The 21026-nt window shown below is 42.6% G+C and overlaps 1 protein-coding gene across 2 annotated transcripts in view; it reads right to left on the bottom strand.

Annotated features, from left to right (window-relative positions):
• Positions 1-676: 676 nt before the first annotated feature.
• Positions 677-21026, bottom strand: part of myripb (myosin VIIA and Rab interacting protein b) — a 102038-nt gene continuing 81688 nt past the window's right edge. The window contains exons 4-17 of one of the 2 annotated variants that reach the window (XM_061094163.1): positions 11910-11990; positions 10622-10719; positions 10335-10415; positions 9693-9848; positions 7746-7911; positions 6958-7484; positions 6211-6360; positions 5278-6009; positions 5019-5081; positions 2517-2708; positions 2265-2426; positions 2003-2101; positions 1740-1800; positions 677-720 (exon numbers count right to left, since the gene is read on the bottom strand). In XM_061094163.1, coding sequence (XP_060950146.1) covers positions 677-720; positions 1740-1800; positions 2003-2101; positions 2265-2426; positions 2517-2708; positions 5019-5081; positions 5278-6009; positions 6211-6360; positions 6958-7484; positions 7746-7911; positions 9693-9848; positions 10335-10415; positions 10622-10719; positions 11910-11990 — 2612 coding nt within the window. The remainder of the gene's footprint in view (positions 721-1739; positions 1801-2002; positions 2102-2264; positions 2427-2516; positions 2709-5018; positions 5082-5277; positions 6010-6210; positions 6361-6957; positions 7485-7745; positions 7912-9692; positions 9849-10334; positions 10416-10621; positions 10720-11909; positions 11991-21026) is intronic. The other variant, XM_061094162.1, reaches the window with a different exon arrangement.

Below are 21026 nucleotides of genomic sequence, written 5' to 3'. Positions count from 1 at the left end.
CCTTTTATTTATCTCTAATCAAAATAATTATCTAAACACTTTTCTGGGATTTGTAAAAAGCCAAATGTATTACAATGATTATAATTACTGGTTGTGTGTGTGTGTATAAACTGACAATCATCCAAAATTAGCTCTTAAATAATACAATACAAAATTCCTTCCATTTGGTGAGAGAAGATGCGGTGTTAAACACGGCTCTGCCTCTTCTTCAGACGTTGAATCACAGAAAGTCTTTGAGACAGATTTGGCCACATCTTCATTTCACATTAAATCACAATACTCTTGCAAACAGATAGAAGGACATGTTTTCTTTTTTTCTTTGCCTGTACAGATATTCTTTTGGAGTTGGGTCACGAGGAGTGTTTGCAGGTTTTAAGGCAGAGATACTGACTGTTGAGTCAAACCTTGCTTGACGACGCTTTACATTGGCGGCCATGAGGAGAACATGGAAAAAGAGGAAAGAGCCAGTCGCGTCTCCTGCGAAGTGTCTCCATTGACGCGGTACAGTGCCTGGCTTTGGGCTGAGTGCTTGGTGGGGTCACAGACAGGGCAGGTGTTGGTCCCTGCTTGGCTCGGAGCTGGAGGCGGACGCTGGGTCAAGGCACTGGATGAGAATGGCCCCCGTCACTGGGGCTCTGAGTTGGCCCTGAGGGACTCGTTGTGCTGCCAACTGTCACTACGGCCGAAACACTTTCACCTGTTGCTCTGGCTCCAACTTTTCTAAAACACACAAAAAAGCAGTCTGAAAAAGGTGGTATTCAAAAGGAGACGTGTCCAGAAATAAAAGACAAATTGTCAGTGACATATGATTCAGATGAAGAGTCATCCTGGACGTAGATGTTATGATGGATTGATACAAAAGGACTCTAAGCTGAAATCAACGACACGACTACATGTCTTGGTCACTGGCTTTTCCCCATTATACTGTGTCCTGTCTTTGCAGCCATGAAGAAGGCTGAATAAGAACCCCCCCCCCGCAACCTGAATCAGATCTATTGTGTGGAATGCAGGTTAAGAAAAAATAAGACAAAAAGAAAATACAGAAAAAGGCCATTCACCGACATTAAAAAAGGAAGGTGTTTTCCATTTTGAATGCTCAGCATCTAATGGAGCTTTTCAGTTCCCTTTGCAGCAGATGTATTCACTTCTGCATCTATTCAGCCGTCGATCTCTTCTCTCAGGACAAAGCGCAAAATGTGTGACATTAGCTCAAGGTGAATGAGTGTCCTTCTCCATGTTGCTGTCTCTCCCACTCACTCTAGTTACGAGAGTATGGATTGATGTGATAATCTGTCTAAGTCAGCACAGGTGAGCAGACTCAATTCTGTTTTGCTTGACCTGATGTGTGCAGCAGGACATCACGGCAGAAGATACCTGCCTCATTTATATACATCATTAGATCAACTATAGAGTGATTAAGATATTTTCCTTCCCTGTGTTAATAGATATTAATCAGCGTGGGTCATAAACCTCTGAGACTGGTTCATATGAAAACATTTTGCAGACAACAGAAGGCATAGAAATCCAACTTGAAAAAAAATACATACATTTATAATTATACTGATTATTTAATATCTAATGCCCTTGATTTATTATCAATAACCCACCCTCTCTAGTCCCATCAAAATATGCTGAATGATTGTAAAAATGTTTATCATTGATATTTCCCCTCATTGTTTACATTTTATTTACTTTATATCTCCTAAACATGCTGTCATTTAAAACAACTTGTGTGGTACCTTTCAGAGGAGGTGCTGGAAGCTTCCGTCTTTGATGGCGTGATGTATCCAGAGTTTGAGGCTGTAACGAGAGAATCTGTATCATACACCACAAACAACCTTCTCCTGGTTTGGAGCTACTATATGTTCTCCTTTTCCTTGTGTTGCTTAATATATGGAAACTTTATAGTAAAATGTAAACATACAATTGTTCTCACAGCTATTGTAGGCGGCCTTAAGAGGAGGCTACTGCGTGTGGGTGTCGTTGAACGGCAGTGTTATACCTTCGCCTGTGGTGGCTTGTACTTGGAGAAGCGATTGCAGACGGTCACGTTCATACCAGCTGTTTTCAGGGCTGATATTCTCGCCTCAATGTTTGAGATCTTATAAGGAGAAGAAGACTTCACTCAACAAAATCAACCATTTGCAAAATGGTTCAGGCAATTATTCTTACAATCTTTATTTTAGTTTTACTCTCGGGAAAATGCACAAGAGGTTCTATGATGTCCACTTCCTAATTGTGTAATACAAAACCTCCTGCGGTACCTGTATTTCAGAGTGCTGGACCTGAGCGGCTGCAGTGGCGACCTGGTCTTCAAGGAAAGCCAGATCTGTGTCTGTGGTATCACTGCTAATACTGCGGGCACACTGCTCTAGGTCCCCTAGCGCCCCCTCTAGGCCATACACAGCACCAGCAGCGAGGTACACCTTCATGAAGGAGATAACCTTGACTGTTAGTTCCCTTTGACAATTAATGGCGAAATGGAATAATTGGACTGTAGCTGATGACTGACTTACATTTTCCTCCATCTTGGTCAGCTTCTGGTCCAGCCGCCGGGTCTCGGAGCAGTTGGAGATTGGAGAAGCACTCATGGACTCGGACGGGGTGTAGCTCTCACCTCCAGCCTCACCAATCAGCTCCTCTGTTGCGTTCAAAACCTTCAGCACCTCTGTGGTGATGCTGCAGAGAGACGCCGCCGAGTACTTCTGCTTCAGAAACACACAAACACATACTCTCAGTGTACGGTACACTCTGAAAGGCTAACAGTTTAAAGAAGAAATAGATGAGACAAAATGGGGAGCACATATATAAAATGAATAAAACCACAAAGGACTTATTATTGGGTGATGATAAAATGCAATCATGACTGGGACTTTATCATTAGAGTGGGAACAAACATTTTGAAATGAGGCGAACTAAATAAATTGTAATCATATTATCAGCATATCTACCTTTGTGTTCTATGTGTGAGAAACATACACATAAAACTGTTGCACCACGAAAATAGCTGGTGAAAAATCCAGAATCGTGAGGAATGAGGAATAAGAGAAGTGAAAGTTTTAAGACAAAACTGATGGTGCAAAAAGTAACGCATGATGATCTATATGAAGATGCAATCAATTTCTAATTAAAGCCAATATCCATGGCCATCTAAACCCCTCACCGAAAATAGGTATGTGAACGAGCCATGCCGTCCTTTGGCAGATAAATAAACAAACATCTATCCATGTGTTTACTGTGTTCAGATTAACAAGAGCAGCTTGTTTCCAAATTCTGTAACGAATCAAAATTCAGTGGTGAACATGCCTTTCTTGTAAGGAAATATGCCGTTTACTTCTGAACACAGAGAAAGCAAACGAGATGGTGTAGTAAAGAGAGACAGATGTAAAGCTTTGTCCGTGGTGTCGGAGGCATATTGATCCGTCTCAGCAACACAGACGCAGTGTCATCCGGTTTATGGGAGAGGCAGGTACAGGGATGAGAGAGACATGAGGGGCAGAGCGTTGTTAAAGACAAGCTTCAGTACAGAGAGACATGAGTCTGAGGACCAAACCTCTTATCTTTTTTTTTTTTAATTAACCGTTCAGTGATGTTACAAAGACGGAGACGCAGAGATGGATGCTGGGAGATATTGACATGGGGTTGGTCGATGTAGAAATGGATCTTTGGTGAGTGTCTGACATTGTCATCCACTCAAAGAACCAGGCCGTCGCCACGAAGATCAAACACCCTGATGCCTCACTGCTCATGATGCATAAACATCTTATATTGTAAGAAAGGATGTCACTTTGGAATATGGAGGATATTTAAAGTTCAGTAATTAACCCAATAGTTAAGAGCAGGGGCAGGTTTAAAAACTGGTATAATGGAAAGTAGAGTATGGGGCACAGTTTTAAAGCAAGAGAGAAATGTTAAGATTTTTAAAGCCCCTTTTATTAGCAATAGTATCACTTTTAAAGGTATTTTAGAAAGTTAAAATAAAGAGGAGGAACTCAGATTTTTCTGCATTCCCATATAAGTGTATGAACTTATAGTTACTTTTTTTATTCATGTGGAGTTAAATCTCAATTCCAGTGTTTACCACTTTAGATCTGGATTTTTTTAGGGTTTGGCACTAACTTGCACACACTAATGAAAGCATAATGTTAAATTTTATAAAACTGTTAAATGTTAATAAAATAAATAATTCTGGATCAGCCCCCTGATCTGGGTTGGTGCCAACATTTAATGAGTTCAGTCTTGGGTCATGTCCCAAACCTCCATAAATTTGAAGGATATTAGTTTAGTACTTTCCGCCTACTGCACATGCACAAGTAAAATTGCAATGCCAATTTTTCCTGTACAAATCTGATGTATATACAAAAGTATGACTCATGTCACATTTTCTTCTGTTCACATCAAAACGAGCCGGTCTGGCGGGTTGGACAATGAAACTGTGAAAACCAGCCGAAATAGACCACCCTACACCTGGGTCTTACACAATGTAAGATAGGAGCATTACTCACAGGAGCTCTTATGAGTCTGGCACGTAACCAGCATCGACCAACACGCCTCAGATGTAGCACCAGTACAGGAGGTGAGCTCATTCATGTGAACCTCTCTGTCTGACTCTGTGTGAGGCTGGACTTGTCCACTATGTGAAAATATCAATACTGCAGCTCTGCTTTTAACCAAAAGATCATAGGTTTTTGTTAATGGTAAGAAATAAAGTCTGCAGCTCTTTGATGATAGGTGACTTCCTGTGTAATTAATACAAAGCTGTGAAGAGACCAAGAGCTTTTTAGAAAGCTTCGGCAAAATCTACCAACAGCTGAACTGAAATTAAAAAAACGTACAAACAACCTTTGACCCTGTTAGACACACGCACAACACCAATATGCAGTATGCCTGTGTGTTTCAGGGAGGAATAAATATATTATAATGCATTAAGTGACTGTGGCTGCGTTGCCATAGTTGTTATCGAGCAAGGCCTCCTGCACATATCACAGTGCGCCTTCACTGTCTCACCTATATCTCACCTGCTGCAAGAGAGAGGAGAGCAACTGGAGCCTCTGCTGTTGCTCCGAGTCGTTCTGTCCCTCCTGACGCACACACAGACACACACACCAGCGAAAAAGAAGAAGAGAAGCACACAGCGGTGATTGTTAAACGAACGGATGGGAGAGGAAGGTGGGAAATTAATCAAACTGCAGACAGACAGACAAACTTGAGCAGGGCAGAGATAAAAGCTGATGAGAAGCTGTGGAAACCGATGCTTCTTTCTTTTCTCCTCCTCACCTGGTTGTCTGACAGCGCCCCCTCCTGGGAAGAAGGTGTAACAGCAGGTGAACTTGCACTTGAACCACTCCTCCTTCCTCCTCCTCCTTTCTGTGCGGCCTCCTTCTCCACATCTCTCCTATGTTGTTTCTTACTTTGTCTATTTGCTTCTCTTTTGTCTCCTCTCGTTTGTTCCTGGTCGTCTACCTTCTCCTCCACACTCTCCACTCCCTTCTCCAACCTCCTCTCCCTCACTCTTCCTTCCTCTCTCATCGAGGGACTCTTTATTAGTCTCTCACTCCTTTTCGTCTCTTGTCCGTTCACCTGTTCCACCGTTTCACTCGCCCTCTGCCGTTCCCTGTCTGCGTCTTTCAGCCTCTTCTTCTCTCTTTGTCTGTCACTGTCTTTGTCCGCCTGTCTGTCTGCAGGCCACTCCTCTCCAGCCGAGCTGTCCTCTTTGCTGTTGGCACGTTTGACCAGCTGACTGAGTCGGGATCGCAGCTCCTCTTCCAGGTCTCCGGGTCCTGAGCCGATGCCCAGGTGCTGTGACCCTGGAGATAGAGAGTGGGGCTGTGGGGGATTCAGGGCTGCGGAATTTGGGGCCACTGTGTCCAAGTCCTCGGGCTCTGGTGTCATGGCATCTAGTCTGAAGGTGTCCAGTGCAGCCGGGGCTGTAGGCATATTGTCTGGTGCTTGCTGCTCCTCACTCATACCCCTCTTCAGCAGGGCGTTGAGCAGGAAACCACTGTTCTCCTTCAATTAAGAGAGAAACACAAGGACACAGGCAAGAAAGGAAAATAAACATTAACCATGAAATATACACATCACAGATAGAAACAAGTTGCTGTAGAAATAACTTTTGTTTGCTGCCCTCGAATGGTAAAACTTCTAGGATTTTTTTCACTGACAAAAGGTATTTGAAATACCAACAATAATAAATTACATTTCATTCACCTGTACTAAGGGGTAGATGGACTGTGTGTGGCTCTGGCCTCCAGGTTTGTTCTGCTCCGTTGACGACTCCCTCTTGCTTTTCCGTCGTCGTCGCGACCTTCTGACCGGGTCGATCTGCCGCTCCTCGGCCTCGCTGCTGTCTCCCATCACCTGGGAACAGTGTGCAAAAGTAGTTGAGCACATATGCACAACACACAGTGCTGCACAGCTAAAGGGGCCCGCAGTTCCATTTGATGTGATGGTACTTTCTATTTCTACTCTGCTACATTTTAGAGGGAATAAAAGTCTGATATTGTAGATGAAAAAAGTACAATATAATAAATAGAAATCCGAACTTACAAATGTTTTTATTCCTTCCTACCACGTTAATCATTGATCTTATGGCCCATTTAAACAAAATTACTTTAATAGTGACGAATCAGTATCAATTATGGGTAAAGTTATACATAATAATAAATTACTATATAAGTACATACTGAGTACATTTTTGCTGCGATCAATTTGGTTGCCAACATTAGAAGCCTCCCATCACCCTGTATTTATGTGCTTGTTTGTGATGCACCTGGACATTATGAATTTAGATTATCGACTTCTTGAGTCCATGGGGCTAAGGAACAGCTATAGACGCTTAGTACTCACTATCAATAAACCTTAAAAACCTTTTGCAGTGGTGAAAACTTTAGAAAATGTCTCTATCAGTACTTGTAGTAAAGAGTTAACCTAACTTATGAAGTAAATCCAAATAACCTTGGGGTTAAAGTTCACATCCAGTGCCTCTGAGTGCAGAGGGTACGGAGAGAAGTTCTGTTGCAGGTGTTGGTGGTACAGGGGCTGGTGATTGGGGTGCAGGTGTGTCTCCGCCGGTCCTTTCTTCCTCAACAAGTTATGAGGTGGTTTACGAGGACACGCGGACAGCACAGACGAAGCCTCTGAGTCCGAGTTGAGAGTCTCTGTGTTGGTGTACTGGCCGGAGGACGGCGACGTGATGGGAAGGTGCTGGGTGTACGTCCACTCCGGGTCGTGCTGCGAGTCCGTGTAGTAGGTCTCGTCGGACAACTTGCGTCTGAACTGTCTCAAAGCCGCGCCCCATCCGCCTTCGTTGTCCTCCTCGGAGTCGGAGCCCATCTCATCGTACGCCGAGACGACGCCGGACTCCTTCTCCAACACGCTGAACACCAGGCTCTTCCTCTTGGTCAGCAGGCTGGGCCGAGACAGCTGAGAACTGTGCAGGGCGATCCAGTTCCCGTCTGGGCTCTGGAGCACTGAAGATGCACCTGGGTGAGCATGACCAACAGAAACACTATTAAAATGTGACACATTTCCACCTGTGCTTATTAAAAATAGCTTTAGGGGATGCAATGTTTGGAAATAGAGGAACAATCTAAATGAAAATGAAAGCTACAACATGCAGTTATCGAAAAGTAGTCGTTGGATGAAATACATGGTCAGGGGAAACGGTAAATACGAAACACAAGGAATACGCTACTGCAACAACATCGACAGCAGGAAAAATCAAATGAAAACTTTGTATTTACTGGAGTTGTCCAGGCGATCAACGCTCTTCCAGCTGGGTAGGGACGTGGCCTTGGCCTCTCGCTTCAGAGACGCGTACTCGTGCAGGTCACCTCCTGCTCCGGCTCCCTCCTCTGGGCCCTTCTCTGGGGAGTCGTCACTGGTGAGGGAAAACGCTGACCGCGACCTCTATAACCACACACACACACAGCAACACACTGATTTAATCCAACTGTTAAAATGAATAGTGTCTTTGAAAAAAATCGTGAAAAGGCTTTCTTTATAATTTTGGGTCTTGTCTCACTTAAATCCACAGGCCTCAGTCAGAAAAGCTCCACTCAGACAAATACTGCAGTGGCACAGTATCCAGGGACAGATAGACTAGTAGTAGATAGTAGAGCTGTGAGTTCAAACTCTCATCAGCAGATGGAGCTAGAAAACAACTCAATAAGTAGACAGCCAGGAGAAGCTCTACAAATCTCTTCATCTCTCTTCTACACCCATAAATGTCTCTGCGACTCATCCTCCGATCAATGAGGGGATGTTCTAGGTTTTGCAGAAAGTTTTCTTGGTGGAACAAATTTGTACAGTTTGTATATATACCCTTTTCTAAAAAAACTGAATACCATGAAACTTGGTTAAACATTGGGATGTCGATTTAAAGGCTTCTCTACTGAGAATGAAAGGGTTTGTACGGGTGGATTCAAAAGATGCACATGTGCATAAACTCACACTTAAATTTAAATTTAAATTAGAAAAAAAAAAGTGCCAATGTATGTTCAGGCATAGACTGAAGTTTCTAGTGGAGCGCAGAAGAAATATGAATTCTTACAGTGGGTAGGATGCACCGTGAGAATTTGTTCATGCAGCACGGATTTAGAGTATTTGCATCAATGAGTCTCATTGAGTGTGTTTGCATAGAGCTGATAAACAGAGCCGGTCCCGTGGGGCAGTTGAGGAGAATCCCGACGTATTTCACAGGACTTTGATCTGAGCTGAGCGGCTGGAAACTGAATGGCGAGGCCCGGGGAGCGCCGCTTTGATGCTTCTCTCATACGGGACGATGACAAATCTCCAACGGTCCCTGCTGACAAGTGGTGTGAACCACAGTCAGGTGTGTGTGTAAAATGCTGATGTGAGTATGCAGTCTTATGAGGCTGGTTTACATGTGTGTTGTTGCTGTATTGTGTATAAATCTCCTATAACTTTAGTGAAAGCAAGTTAATCTGCATTTGGCTGTTCGTCTGACTCTTTAGGTATCGATCAGAACTGATAGATACTTTGATTTTTATTTGCTTAGATAATATACTGTATAAGGACATAGATTTTAAACATTAATATAGCGTATATATTGGCCTACAGTGATTTTCTGTGTAAACATGTAATGTTGTGTAAAAGAGTAATGTCCGACTGTGAGTTCTGTGTGTTTTGAACTGAGCTTCTCTTTTCTTTCTTCTGGATGCCACTGTGGCCTGACACCTGTGGATCTTTTGTATTGCCGTTTTTCCTCCTTATTAAGTTAAATAAAAAACACAAACAAATGATTTCTCCAAAAGTGTAATTTGAATCTGAGTCCATTACATCAAATATTCAACTTAATTCAGGGGCTATTTACAGCTTAGCACAAGGATTAATTACAGGAAGAGGTCATTATCATAGAGGACACCAGGCAAATAAAGAGGCTAAACGAGAGCACATCAACGCATGTGGCCGGTGGGACTGAAAAGTTCAAGTCCTTTCCTGCTGAGCAAAACATTCCTGTGCTTTTAAAACCTGGAAAACACACAGAGTCAATGGTTGGTCCACCCAGAGGAACATGAATACACAGACACACACAAACTGTATCATCAAAGACCAAATCCTTCTGGTCAAGAATCAGCAGTTTGCACCAACAGATGCCAGCTTTATATAGTTAGTTACCATTTGTTGTGTCATATGTTTTTAGGGTTAGAGTGGATGTGCACACTGACCCAAAGAGAGTTGGAGGATTTGAGGGGGTCCTGTGGTCCTTGTGAAGAGGTGTGAGGTTGAGACGGAGAGGGCAGGTCACTGGGCTGGATCAGAGGCTGAGGCCAGACAAAGTCGTACTCTGTCTGCATCTCTGAATGCTTCCTCCTCTGGATGATCTGAGAGGAAACGAAGAAGAAGAAGAGGGTGAAACAAGACAAAATGAGCCGTGAGGTATGTACGGAGAAATGGGTTTCGTTTGCATAAAACATTTTGATAATAAATGCAAATTAGACAAATTAAAATGTAATTCTGCAACAGCATTTTATTAGTAATCATGAATAATGTTAAATCATGAAACTAAACGCATTAATCCAGTATTCATTTCCATTTTCATGTGATGTGCGCCTAAACACTTAAAGTAGAGAACACATTTTTGATCTCACTTTCAAAGACCCGATGGCCAACAAATGATAAATGAAACTGAAAAAAGCAATTAAATTAAACTATACAACGGTCTCCTGATCCAGCAGTCAAAGTGAAGTGAGCTACTTTCCAGTGTGCATTTGCATTTGAAAAACAAGGTTAATTTAATTTATTCTTTCACATTAAAAAGGGGAAAAGTAAGTTAACGTAAAAATAAAACTCACGCTTACTCAACCTACTTTTTGCACAATGGTCGTAGCGAGTTCCTCTATGAGCTCCTCTCTGTGGTCCCGCAGATACCGAGCCTCATTCTGCTTCTCCTACACACACACACACACATGAAGACATATTCAGTTCAAAGCGAGTGATTACCAGTCTGTGCCGACGTCTTTGCCTAAAGCCACGACTGCATCCCACTGTGACTGACACGAGGGGGGGAGAGAATGAAGAGGCAATGGCAGAGAACAAGGGGATAGAGAAGAGAGGAGGGGAAATCAGAGAGAAAGAAGAACGGAGGGATTCTCACCAAGCTGTCACTGAACTCCTCCGCCTTAGCGATGGCCTCTTCTATAGCCTCCTCAGCGACACGCAGGGCGACTGTGAGCGTCTCGGCCATACTGTGTCCTGTTATCACACACAAACAGCATCTTCAAACATCTGTGAGACGTGCACGTGCACCTCTGTGACAAATATGCTGACCTCAGCTTTTAATCACACCATAAAATGTCAATCCTGCAAACTGTCCCAGTTTATCGGTGCTCGGAGCAAAGCTTTGTGGTAATGTCTTAACAAATACTGGATGAATTACCATGAAACTTGTCCAGACATTCATAGTTCCCTGAGGATAAATCCAAATGACTTTACAAATCCTCCGGGATCCGGGACTTTTGCCCTTGTTTTTTAATGACATTGATGACGTCTCGTCTTAAACAAGGAAAAAAAGGTTGCTCTCAAACATGTTGTCGGAATCAGAGCTGCATGACCTTGATGATAAGAAATTGTGAGCTTTCATTAAACAACATATCAGTGGCAGCATGGTGAATTTCAATGTTTTGCCATTAAAACAAGTTGTTGTAACTCACATATAAATTATCCAATCTGGCCCAAATTACAAATGTTTGATAAGAGTCCCAGCCTGAAGAAATCTGTGTGTCAATATTCTGTGGTAAAAATTAATTTCTTCCTATGCACTTGCTCTAATGTGCATTAAAGGAATGAATTCGTCCCACACTTGAATCAAAATGGTGATTTTTTTTGTCCTCTAGCATTAAACCATTAAAGACAGGAAAAGGTTTCCATTGGTTTGATCCATTTAAAAACAACAACGTGATATAAACAGAGTTTGTTTGTGGACCTCTGAAGAGCTGTAATTATCTAAATTACACATCTTGATCATTGCATGAACAACTCATAATTACCGGAAAATAAATAAAATAAGCTTTATCATTATATAGGAGCTATTCAACTTGAATATTTATGGTGTGTATGGAGTCTGTGCGTGCATTTATGTTCCTGTGGTTGTGTGTGTGCATTTTAATGTAGAGAAAAGACCTTTCTTCTCTGTGTGTTTGCAATTAGTTTTATTGTTGTGTAACACTGATGAGATTACCTCTCACGCTCGCGCCATTTACAGAGCGGTGTCTATTTGTTGAGGCAACTGTTATTGGGCAATAAACATAAAAGCTCAACCTTTTAGCAAGATGAAAAAAAAGGGCTATTGATGGGGAAAAAAAAATCTATATGGCAAACCCAACGCAGCTGAAATCACCCAGCGCTGCCTGAAAACGCTGCCCGGTCACCAGCACATCTCTCACCTTCACTCTGTTTGTAGAAGGCGGAGTCACTGCCGCAGATGCTGCCATCGTTGTCGTTGCTTCCGTCGTGAACGCTGCTTTCTGCGAGACAAAGACAAATTAACCCGTCAGATAACAGCCTTCAAACATCCTGCCCCTGTCATACTGTGTAATAATGTAGCTACACACTCTTCTTTGCACGGTTGCCACATTAAAAGTAGGTTACAGTGCACACAATGCCACTAAACCCCTCTTTGCGCTCCCGACTTTGTTTCGGCGTCTTGTGGATTGCAATTGTTTGGTTTCTTCTACTTGGTGTCGCTCCCAATTGTGCATAAAAGGAAAACAAAAGTAAGTGACAGTTCAAGGGAAATGACAATGATGATTCCCCTCTTGCCTTTCAAAACAAATCACTCTCCGACACTTGCAACAGGAATATTCTCAGTGGATGAAAGCATCACCATGTTTTCTTTGTAGCTCACACAGGCCTAGTATCTGGTGAGTTAGCGCAATATTCGTGCAAGAATCTTTTTCAAAGAAACCCCCCAAATCTCGAGTTAGAGCAAAGGGACATGAGACTTAAAACCAGTGGTGGGATATAACAAAGTATATTTACTTTTTTCATGTATCTGTTCTTTGGTTAAGTTGACTTATTTTCGGTGTACTTAACTACTTCAGGGGTTCCCAGAATGAAGTCTTGGGGGGGGGGGGGTCCCCTGGCAAAAAAGTAATTTTTTTGTATAATGTCATCACACTGGCAGAATGTCTGACTATTCTGATATAATAAAATTTCTGTAATAAAAAATCTGACAGTAAAACATTTGCCAAATGTGGGTCAGTGGTCTAATTTGTGTGAGTTGAAGGGTAACTGATGTGCAAAAGATTGAGAACCATTGCACCACATATGACTGTACTTTCTGCCCCACTGCATGGCCTTACATGTTCAAATTAATTTTTTTAAGTAATCAATTGCGAGCGGGGAATTGATCAATTTATCCAAGCAGGTTGGTATTATTAGACTCCGCCTCCACTTGCAGCAGCATCACTAGTGAAAAAAACTGCTGAAATGGCTTCGGAAGAGGTATATAATGTATCATGTTTTCAGAAGCTGCAGCATTCTTTATTAATAGGACAGTCTGAAGTATAAACAATATTTAATAAACAGATACATAAGGAAGTAGGACTACCCTCTGCAGTACTCTTACTTTAATACTTATAGTATCTTTAAAGCAAGTGACTTTTACTCAAGTGGAAAAGTTATCTGGTACTATTTTCACTTACTTTTATGTAAATAGTTTGAGTTCTTCCTTCACCACAGCCCAAAATGGTAATTTTTCTGGTAATGGTTCTAAGAGAGGGCTTCTTGAACAGCGGGGTAGGGGAGGGAAGATGTTGAAAGGCCAAAGAAGAAGATTTAGTTTACCACACCCCCACTCTTAAAACCACATATTCCCTGTGTGGCCCATTAACTCTTGTTAGATATCTCCCCTGTGGTTCCCCCGTTTATTGTGGCCTTCTCATCAGTCCAACTGTAAAACTGAAGTGTGGTCTCTGTCGTGATTAAGAAGACAAACTGTCAGGCAGCCCAGGAGAGGGTTTTAACTGACCACTAAGGTAGAATATAATGCTGCTGTAAAAGGGAAGTAAGACCTCTGACTGACCAGGCTCCACGTGCACTTCTATCCTGACAAAACACAAGAGCACCCCGTCTTTGGTTCCACCGCTCGTCATCAACTTCAGCTCATTTCCATTCACTGACCAGAGTCTAAACAAAACCCAGCCCACACCTCGGCCTTGTTCCAGTGCTCTGGCTCCTGCCGCTGACACAAGCACATCCAAACAGCCGTGACTTCCATCCTTGGCTCGTCTGCTCGCCGCCGACATTAATCCGCTCTCCAGTGTCCTGCTCCTGCTGGATGGGCTGCGTGTCCCTGGCTGACTGCACACAGACGGTCAGAGCCTTCCCGGTGGATTGGTGCGAGTCTGGCTTCAAAGAGCCACAGCAAACTGTAACACTTTCTGCCATTACACCCACAGACTCTCCACCAAGTGTATATAAACATATTTTGAAAATAACACCAATGCGCTTAAGCTATTTCAGAAAGTGTTCAATGAGTTCAACCGAGTCCGAGCAAACAAATAGAAAATCAAAAAGGAATTTATTTGATTCCCTTGACAGTCGCAGGAAGACAGCCAGCTGTCACACTACTATTTCAGCTTTACTGTGAGATGAGCTGCTGTTTGTCAAAGCTGTGTGACGTTTTAGTGCAGAGCCCGTGAGCCAGAAATCACAAACTGTGACATCGCATCACTTTGACGTGCAGTGACAAGCTGTAATTCAACAAGAGAAAGACAATGTTTGATGATTTCTGCACATCTAATTACAGAAACGCTGCAGCAGCTCCTCACACACGCAGCCTGAAGGTGTGTGAGGAGCTCGTCCACTTAGAGTACATTGGATTTAATGTCTCCATGTCCATCCCACTTCTCCCAGTCACAGTTTACAGGATAACATGTCCCCAGACCATTACACGCTCCAGCTGTCCTTCACTCTCAGAGTTGTCTCATTGTCGACTGAAGCGGTGTTCGATGGAGCTGTACCGTCCTCGCTTGGTTAGAGCTGAATCATCATCGATGGCAGTGTGGAAGGGGACAATGGATGGAGAAATTACCTGCAGCAGCTCAGGACAATGTCGACACAGAAGGACTGAGCCGCCTCACAGTCACGATAAAGACGGGTGGGCAGGTAAGGCAGCACACACACACACACACGTATAGACACACACACAGGGAAGCTGATGCACAAATTTGCAGACAAAGAAACCTCTGACGACAAGGTATCAGGATAATTCTTTCCATAACAGAATGATACGTTTGCCATTTGCTGTTCCTGAATGACACGGCTGCCCGTCATTACAGATGGAAGATGTGTGTGTTTTCCCTTTTTCTTTGCCATGACCATCGTCTCACCTTTGCTCTACATCAGGGGGAAGGAGGGGGATATTGCTCATTATCACCATGGTAACCAACAGACATCAGTGGTGGCCATCGTCAACGAGGGCCGCTTTGGAATCTGACAGTGGCTGATGGTTAAATGAATTAACAATTTTCTAAGCCAGCACTTTATGTTGGGCGATGGGACAGTGAAATAACACACTCACTATGGTGAGCGGTAAATTGAAATCTTGGAAATCATCTGTTTGCTTTATCTTAGAAATATTTCCTTATTTATATGATTACGACACTACCACTAAAGGCCGATTTATGCTACTCCGTTTTTACGGATACGGACAGATAGGACCGCCCTCTCCGCCGTGGAACGCCCCCTCGAGCGCCTCGGAGAGCTTTTCGTGCACCTCTGACTATCCGTGGATATTTCGGATAGCCTATGGACAGCCCTTGGCTGTGATTGGTCCGCTAACGACATAATTTCCGTACGACGTCATTTCCGAATTACACATTTCAGGACCTCAAACTTGACGACCAAAAACGTTTTTTTTCCCGGTATCTTCCGTATATCATAAGACGGCCACGTTAAAATCCAAACACAACTAAGATACGAATATGGATAGCAACATTTAAGAGCGTATAGTGGAGGAGGTCCGGAGTTGCCATGGTTCAGTGTGTGGGAGGCAAGCTGACAGAGGACTTCTTCTTCCCAGAGATGGGGTAGGCTTCTCTGAGCTCGTCTTCCGTTGCGCCAACTACTGTTTGGCGGTGAATTGTTTTCAGACGGACGGTCGTCAGAAAAGCATAAATCAAAAAGAGTCCGTGGTATCCGTGCGTCCCTCTCCGCGACACGGATACGTAGAAGCATAATGGCGCCTTAAGGCCTACAAAATCAACAGCCTGACTGATCTCACCCTCGGCTTTGCACTTGGCTGAGTTAAGCTAACGTCAATTCTTCCAGGTACGATTTCATGCCCCCAGTTCCTGATGGCGGGCATCCTGCTCACCTTGCAACCAGGGGATCAGGAGAACATCCTCTCTTATCCTTTCGGTTTGACACACCGCTTCTCTGTCTCTGCCTCGGTGCTACAGACACTCATCCTCTTCTCCTCATCCTCAAGCCTGGTAGAGAACTCAGTGACCTTCTCCTCCTGACAGACAATATGTGGCTCGTCCTGCTGGAGGTGAGACTTGGGCACAGCCTTGTTTGTAATCTAACAATCTTTCAGCTGATATTGACTCTGTTAGAAATATCAAAGTTCCTCCAACATTTCCAGTGTTTCCAGTAGTCCGGTGTTTTGTACTTGTCCGACAACCAGTAAGGCCGTTATTTGTCACCGAACTGCAACACATCATGGGATAGCTTGGGCCTGGAATGATCGGCCAGTTGGGACGAAAAGACATTTGTCGGCCGCATTTGAAGGAGCCTCCAAAATGTGAGATTGTAATCGCGCCGCTGTGCTGCATCATTCTGCCTATGCAGCTTTCAAAGGATGCGGCCCCCGAGTTGAGAATAATGTACTGTCCTCTCAAGGCTCTGACATCCCCAGGCACTCAAACTCCACTTACACAAAAGAAATCAAAAAAATTGTCTGTTTCTTTAAAAAAAGAAAATTCTACTTTGCAAAAGGCTCTTTCAATACAGGGATTAATGTGAGTGAAATAAATAGCAAGTCTTAAGCCGAAGAAAAAAGTGGGTAAATAAACGAACCAGTAAAGCTTCACTTAGTACAAACATTTCTAAAGTGCCAGCAGCAGCAGGAGGAAGAGGAACAGTCCAGACGGTTTCCTTTCAATTACAGTGAAGCATCTGGCAGCACACACAGCCTCATAAACAGCGTCCTCCGAACAACGGCTGCACCGACAGGATGTCTGTTTACATCACGACAGGCTGGGAGACGGAGAAAAGTAAACAAACTTGCACCCGATTCATTTTGTCTCTTTAATTTGGGAGATAAAAGTTGAACTCGCAAAAACGTCATAAAAAATCAAATATAAGAAACAAAAGTAGGACGTTTTTAAAACAAAAGAGCAATCCTCTCCTTCCAAGGAATGAGACGTAAACCCCAAAACACAAAATTGGCAACCCCATACAAACCATAACATACAAAATAAATAATGCTTTAGGAAAGTTATATTATAATACATTAATATACAAAATGTGCATAAAATTCCCCCATCCCTAAAAAGATTATCTTAACAGGAGGTCAGGGACAGCCCCATTCTACACACATATGTCCCTGAACATGTGCACATATGTACATCAGTGTCAGTATCACACAAACTGAGTCAGCCGTTTGGTCCGAGCCCTGTGGTCGCTTCGTTTGCTTCTCGACAGCAGCAGCTCTGAGCCTCTGTTTAACATCGTGCCCTCCAATCCCTCCAGACAGCTCTGTGCTCTGAGTCAGCAAGCTTTCCCCCGCAAGACACACAACACTAATGATCCCGAATGTGACAATACGCCCATGACTGCCTCAACTACTAGAGCCATGATACAGGAGGTTTATCCATCAATGTCCCATAAAAAAAGCCGTAAAATAGTACAAATCCCTTCTAAGGCCTCGGGAGGTTTTTATGTTTTCTTCTGATTTGAGGTTTTGTTAGAGAGGAACAGCAGAACTCACTGGATTAGCCACATTTAACCTTGTGCACTCAGTTTAGTCAAAGTTACAAGATGTTGGAAGAAAATGGATCGCATCAGCATATGTCAGCATATGCTCATTCTGATTGACAAGTGTAATTCTCCTTACTTCCAATTCTGTTTTCAAGGTATAACCACCTCCATGAAATAATACTGGTCGAAGATTTCATGAAAATATTTGTATTGATTTAAAATTTGCTATAAAGGAACTGTAGATTCAGTATCTGACCTTGGTCCACATTAAATGGTAACGTTTCCATCTTTCTGATTTGCTCACATTCCAATTATAATGAGAAGCCTTTCAATTCCAAATCAGTAAGACAACAATGACCTGACCCCTTATAATATACTTAAACTTTTGAATACAATTTCCCAACTTTGTGACTCCAGACACAGAAACACAATCTTACAAAACAAACCTGCAGAGCATAACAACACAAGCACACATGAAGCACATACGGTTTTAAAAAATTGCATTTTAATGCAATGTTGTGGGTTTTTTATTGGTGGTTATACAATCATTTTACATCTATCTAAGAATTCCAGAAACGTCTGTCAGTGGCTCACATATCTTGAAAACCGTCCATCAGCTTCAAGTGTTTTGTGAAGGGCCCAAGGAAACAGGGCAGTGGCTGGGGCTCATTAATATAAGTGATGAGTCCCAGTCCGAGACATTGTCAATCATGGAAATAGCGAGTGGCAAAGACAACTGATTCTCCAGTTCAGGGTTCTGCTTACTGACATCATTGCTTTCTGATGGTATCAGGCGTGGCTGAGGTTTTGTCAAGCCGTGTTAATATCAGACAAAAAGGGCACGCACACCCACACACACACAAGGACATAAACTCCTCCTTTGTCATCGCACTGAAATGGCAGCGGCCGCCACAGAAAGCTGCACAGCTCTGCTCCGCTGCGTCTCCTCTCAGTTTTCTTGGCAGAGAATAGAAATGTTTGAAGGTCATAATATGTCTGAACATTTTCTCAGAGTCGCCGTCATGTTACTGAAGGTAGGAAGCTTCCCACAGACATTTAAGGAAGTGACAGCAAACACAAAGCGCAGGAAAAAAGGTGGGACATACAGTAATCCCCCGTTTCAAATGAACGTGATTAAAGTGTCAAAAAATAAAATCCATCACTCCTGCTTTTGATGCTTCATAAGAAACTCATCACATGGCATTTCATGGCAAATTTGATGATGCTATAACATAAAACCAGGAACGCGGAAAGCCGTTAGAAGAAATTACAAGCATTAGCCGCTGGCCTTAGACCCATTAATCATGGCATAAACACAAACCCCCTGTGATACATTTTTAGAGGGACGCACGGTCGGAGCAAATCACAGGAACATTGCAATAGATGAAAAACAGGGCGAATGCATTCCGCCAGTAAAATCTGTTGTTTTCCTCAAATAAACATTGCGGCTCTTTCTGTTTCTGAATGCATGCTCTTTAAAATAATGATTTGACATTCTTTCAAAATACACTTATTCACCTATTTCTGTGGGTGGTATGATACGACTGAATCTACTCCAATGTCAGTACTACATTAAATATAAAGAAAAAACAAACTGCTGGTTAGCTACGTTTAGCATAAAGACCAGAGACAGAAGGAAACAGGTAGCAACACTGCAGCCAGCCACCAGGTGGCATTTAAGACACTTTGGCTTCACTTTTGGCAGCAGTAAATTCGTCCATCTTTATATACAGTCTACAGTCATTACATTTGTGCTGGACAACTACTGGATGAAGCTAACATTTTAATACATGAGTGGTATAAATCTTAGCATCTTACCCTCTGCAAGAAAACAAGTATAAATATATTTCACTTAAACACTTTTGTCTAAAGCTTATTGCCCAGCCCCAAATTAAACAGTTTAGATCCATAAATCTTTAATTTCAAATAAAGTGATGACTCCACATGCTTGTTTTTCCTCATTTTCCTTTCACCAAGACACTAAACTGCGGCTCCACTGTTTTAATATCATATGCTTGTTGACATGTAGTGAAGACTGGTTAATGCTACAGTGTTTCAGAGAGACTCATTCATGAGTGAACACAAACACAAACTAAACACACATTTAGTGGACTCACTTCATGCTCTGCTGCCGTCTGAAGCATTAATTACTAATTTAACACACATGCATCAGCCCCTGGCATCTGCAGATTCTCTTGATGTGGAGCTTATATCAGTAATTCAAATAAAAAAGGGGAAGTTTAGCTCATGAGGCAAAAAAAAATGTATAGTTGGATTTTCCTCTATCCTCACTGATTTGTTATCAGCTTGTCTTTTACAGGGACATGGTCACCGACTCTTCATCCATGTTTAATGTGGAGATTCTCCAGGGGCCACATGTATCACGCAGAGCAACACTCTCCCTTTCTACTGTGCGCACACAAACACACACACACGCAGAGAAGATGGTATGGTATTTGTTGTAGGTCACAGGGATGATGGACACATACTAATCGCTCGCTGTCTACTCTTCCTATTGGTTTGAAGGTCACACTCTCTCTCTGGGGACACGATTGATGTAAAACGCTCACGTCTGGAACCGTCATGTCAGCTGGCATTTCACACTCGTATGGAGTTGATTTCACAAGCGTTGTTCCCTTGGTGATGTATATATAAAATAATTACACATCCTTCACTAGCACATGTGTAAAGCAAGCTTGTCTTTCAAATTACTGGGAACCGTCTGATGAGAATGTTTTATGTTCAGGTGGCTGCTTTTCTACTGAATGAAGACGAGAGGAGAGCCACATTAAAATTCAGGGAGTTTTCCGGCGTCATAATAAAAGCCTTTTTTTCTTAGAGCAAAGTAAACCAAGCGAGATGGTGCAACATCGAGCAACAACACGATCTAATTGAATTTTCTCCAATCTCATGCTGATTTACTTGCTGAAGCAAATACTCAAATATATTATGTTGTATTGAGAGCACAGAAGGCTTGATATACTGAACATCATGGTAATCTGTTGCCGTTATACTCTGTACTTGTCAAGGCACTTGACATATCCCATAATTTGCTGAAGAGGAGGGAATAAAAGGGCATTTTCTTTCCAATAAATTAAAACCTAATTATAGTTGTGACAGCTTGACTTGCTTTTGACATTTTCACAATTCATTTTAGTTTAATCTGGTTTGTAAAACATAACAAGGGTGGAGGAAAGATAAATATTTTCATATAAACACACAAAATGGGAAAAACACAACGTCTCTAAAAATGTCTTTTCCTGAACGAACCGACAATTTATGGCAGCTTTAAGGTCCAGTTGCACAAAAGCAACATGCACACAAATCACATACATAATCATAGATTATGTCAGCTCGCCAGTTAGGGAGCGGGGACGTGAGATGAGGAACTGTTTTAATCTGCTGGGTTCACGTGAGCAGATGATGTAAGAGAAGAGGAAGGGGAGAGTAAAGGAAAGGACTATATAGTGCAGTGGAAGATGATGAGGGGGGGGGGGGGGAGAGGAAAAGAGAAAAGTAGAGGTTGAGAAGTAGAATCATATGTCCACTCATACACCAGAAGAAGCTGCGGCCAT

This window comes from Limanda limanda, chromosome 20, assembly GCF_963576545.1.
Source record: "Limanda limanda chromosome 20, fLimLim1.1, whole genome shotgun sequence".
Taxonomy (NCBI): domain Eukaryota; kingdom Metazoa; phylum Chordata; class Actinopteri; order Pleuronectiformes; family Pleuronectidae; genus Limanda; species Limanda limanda.
The sequence above is the reverse complement of the archived record's forward strand: the minus strand, read 5'-3'. Positions and strand labels throughout refer to the sequence as shown.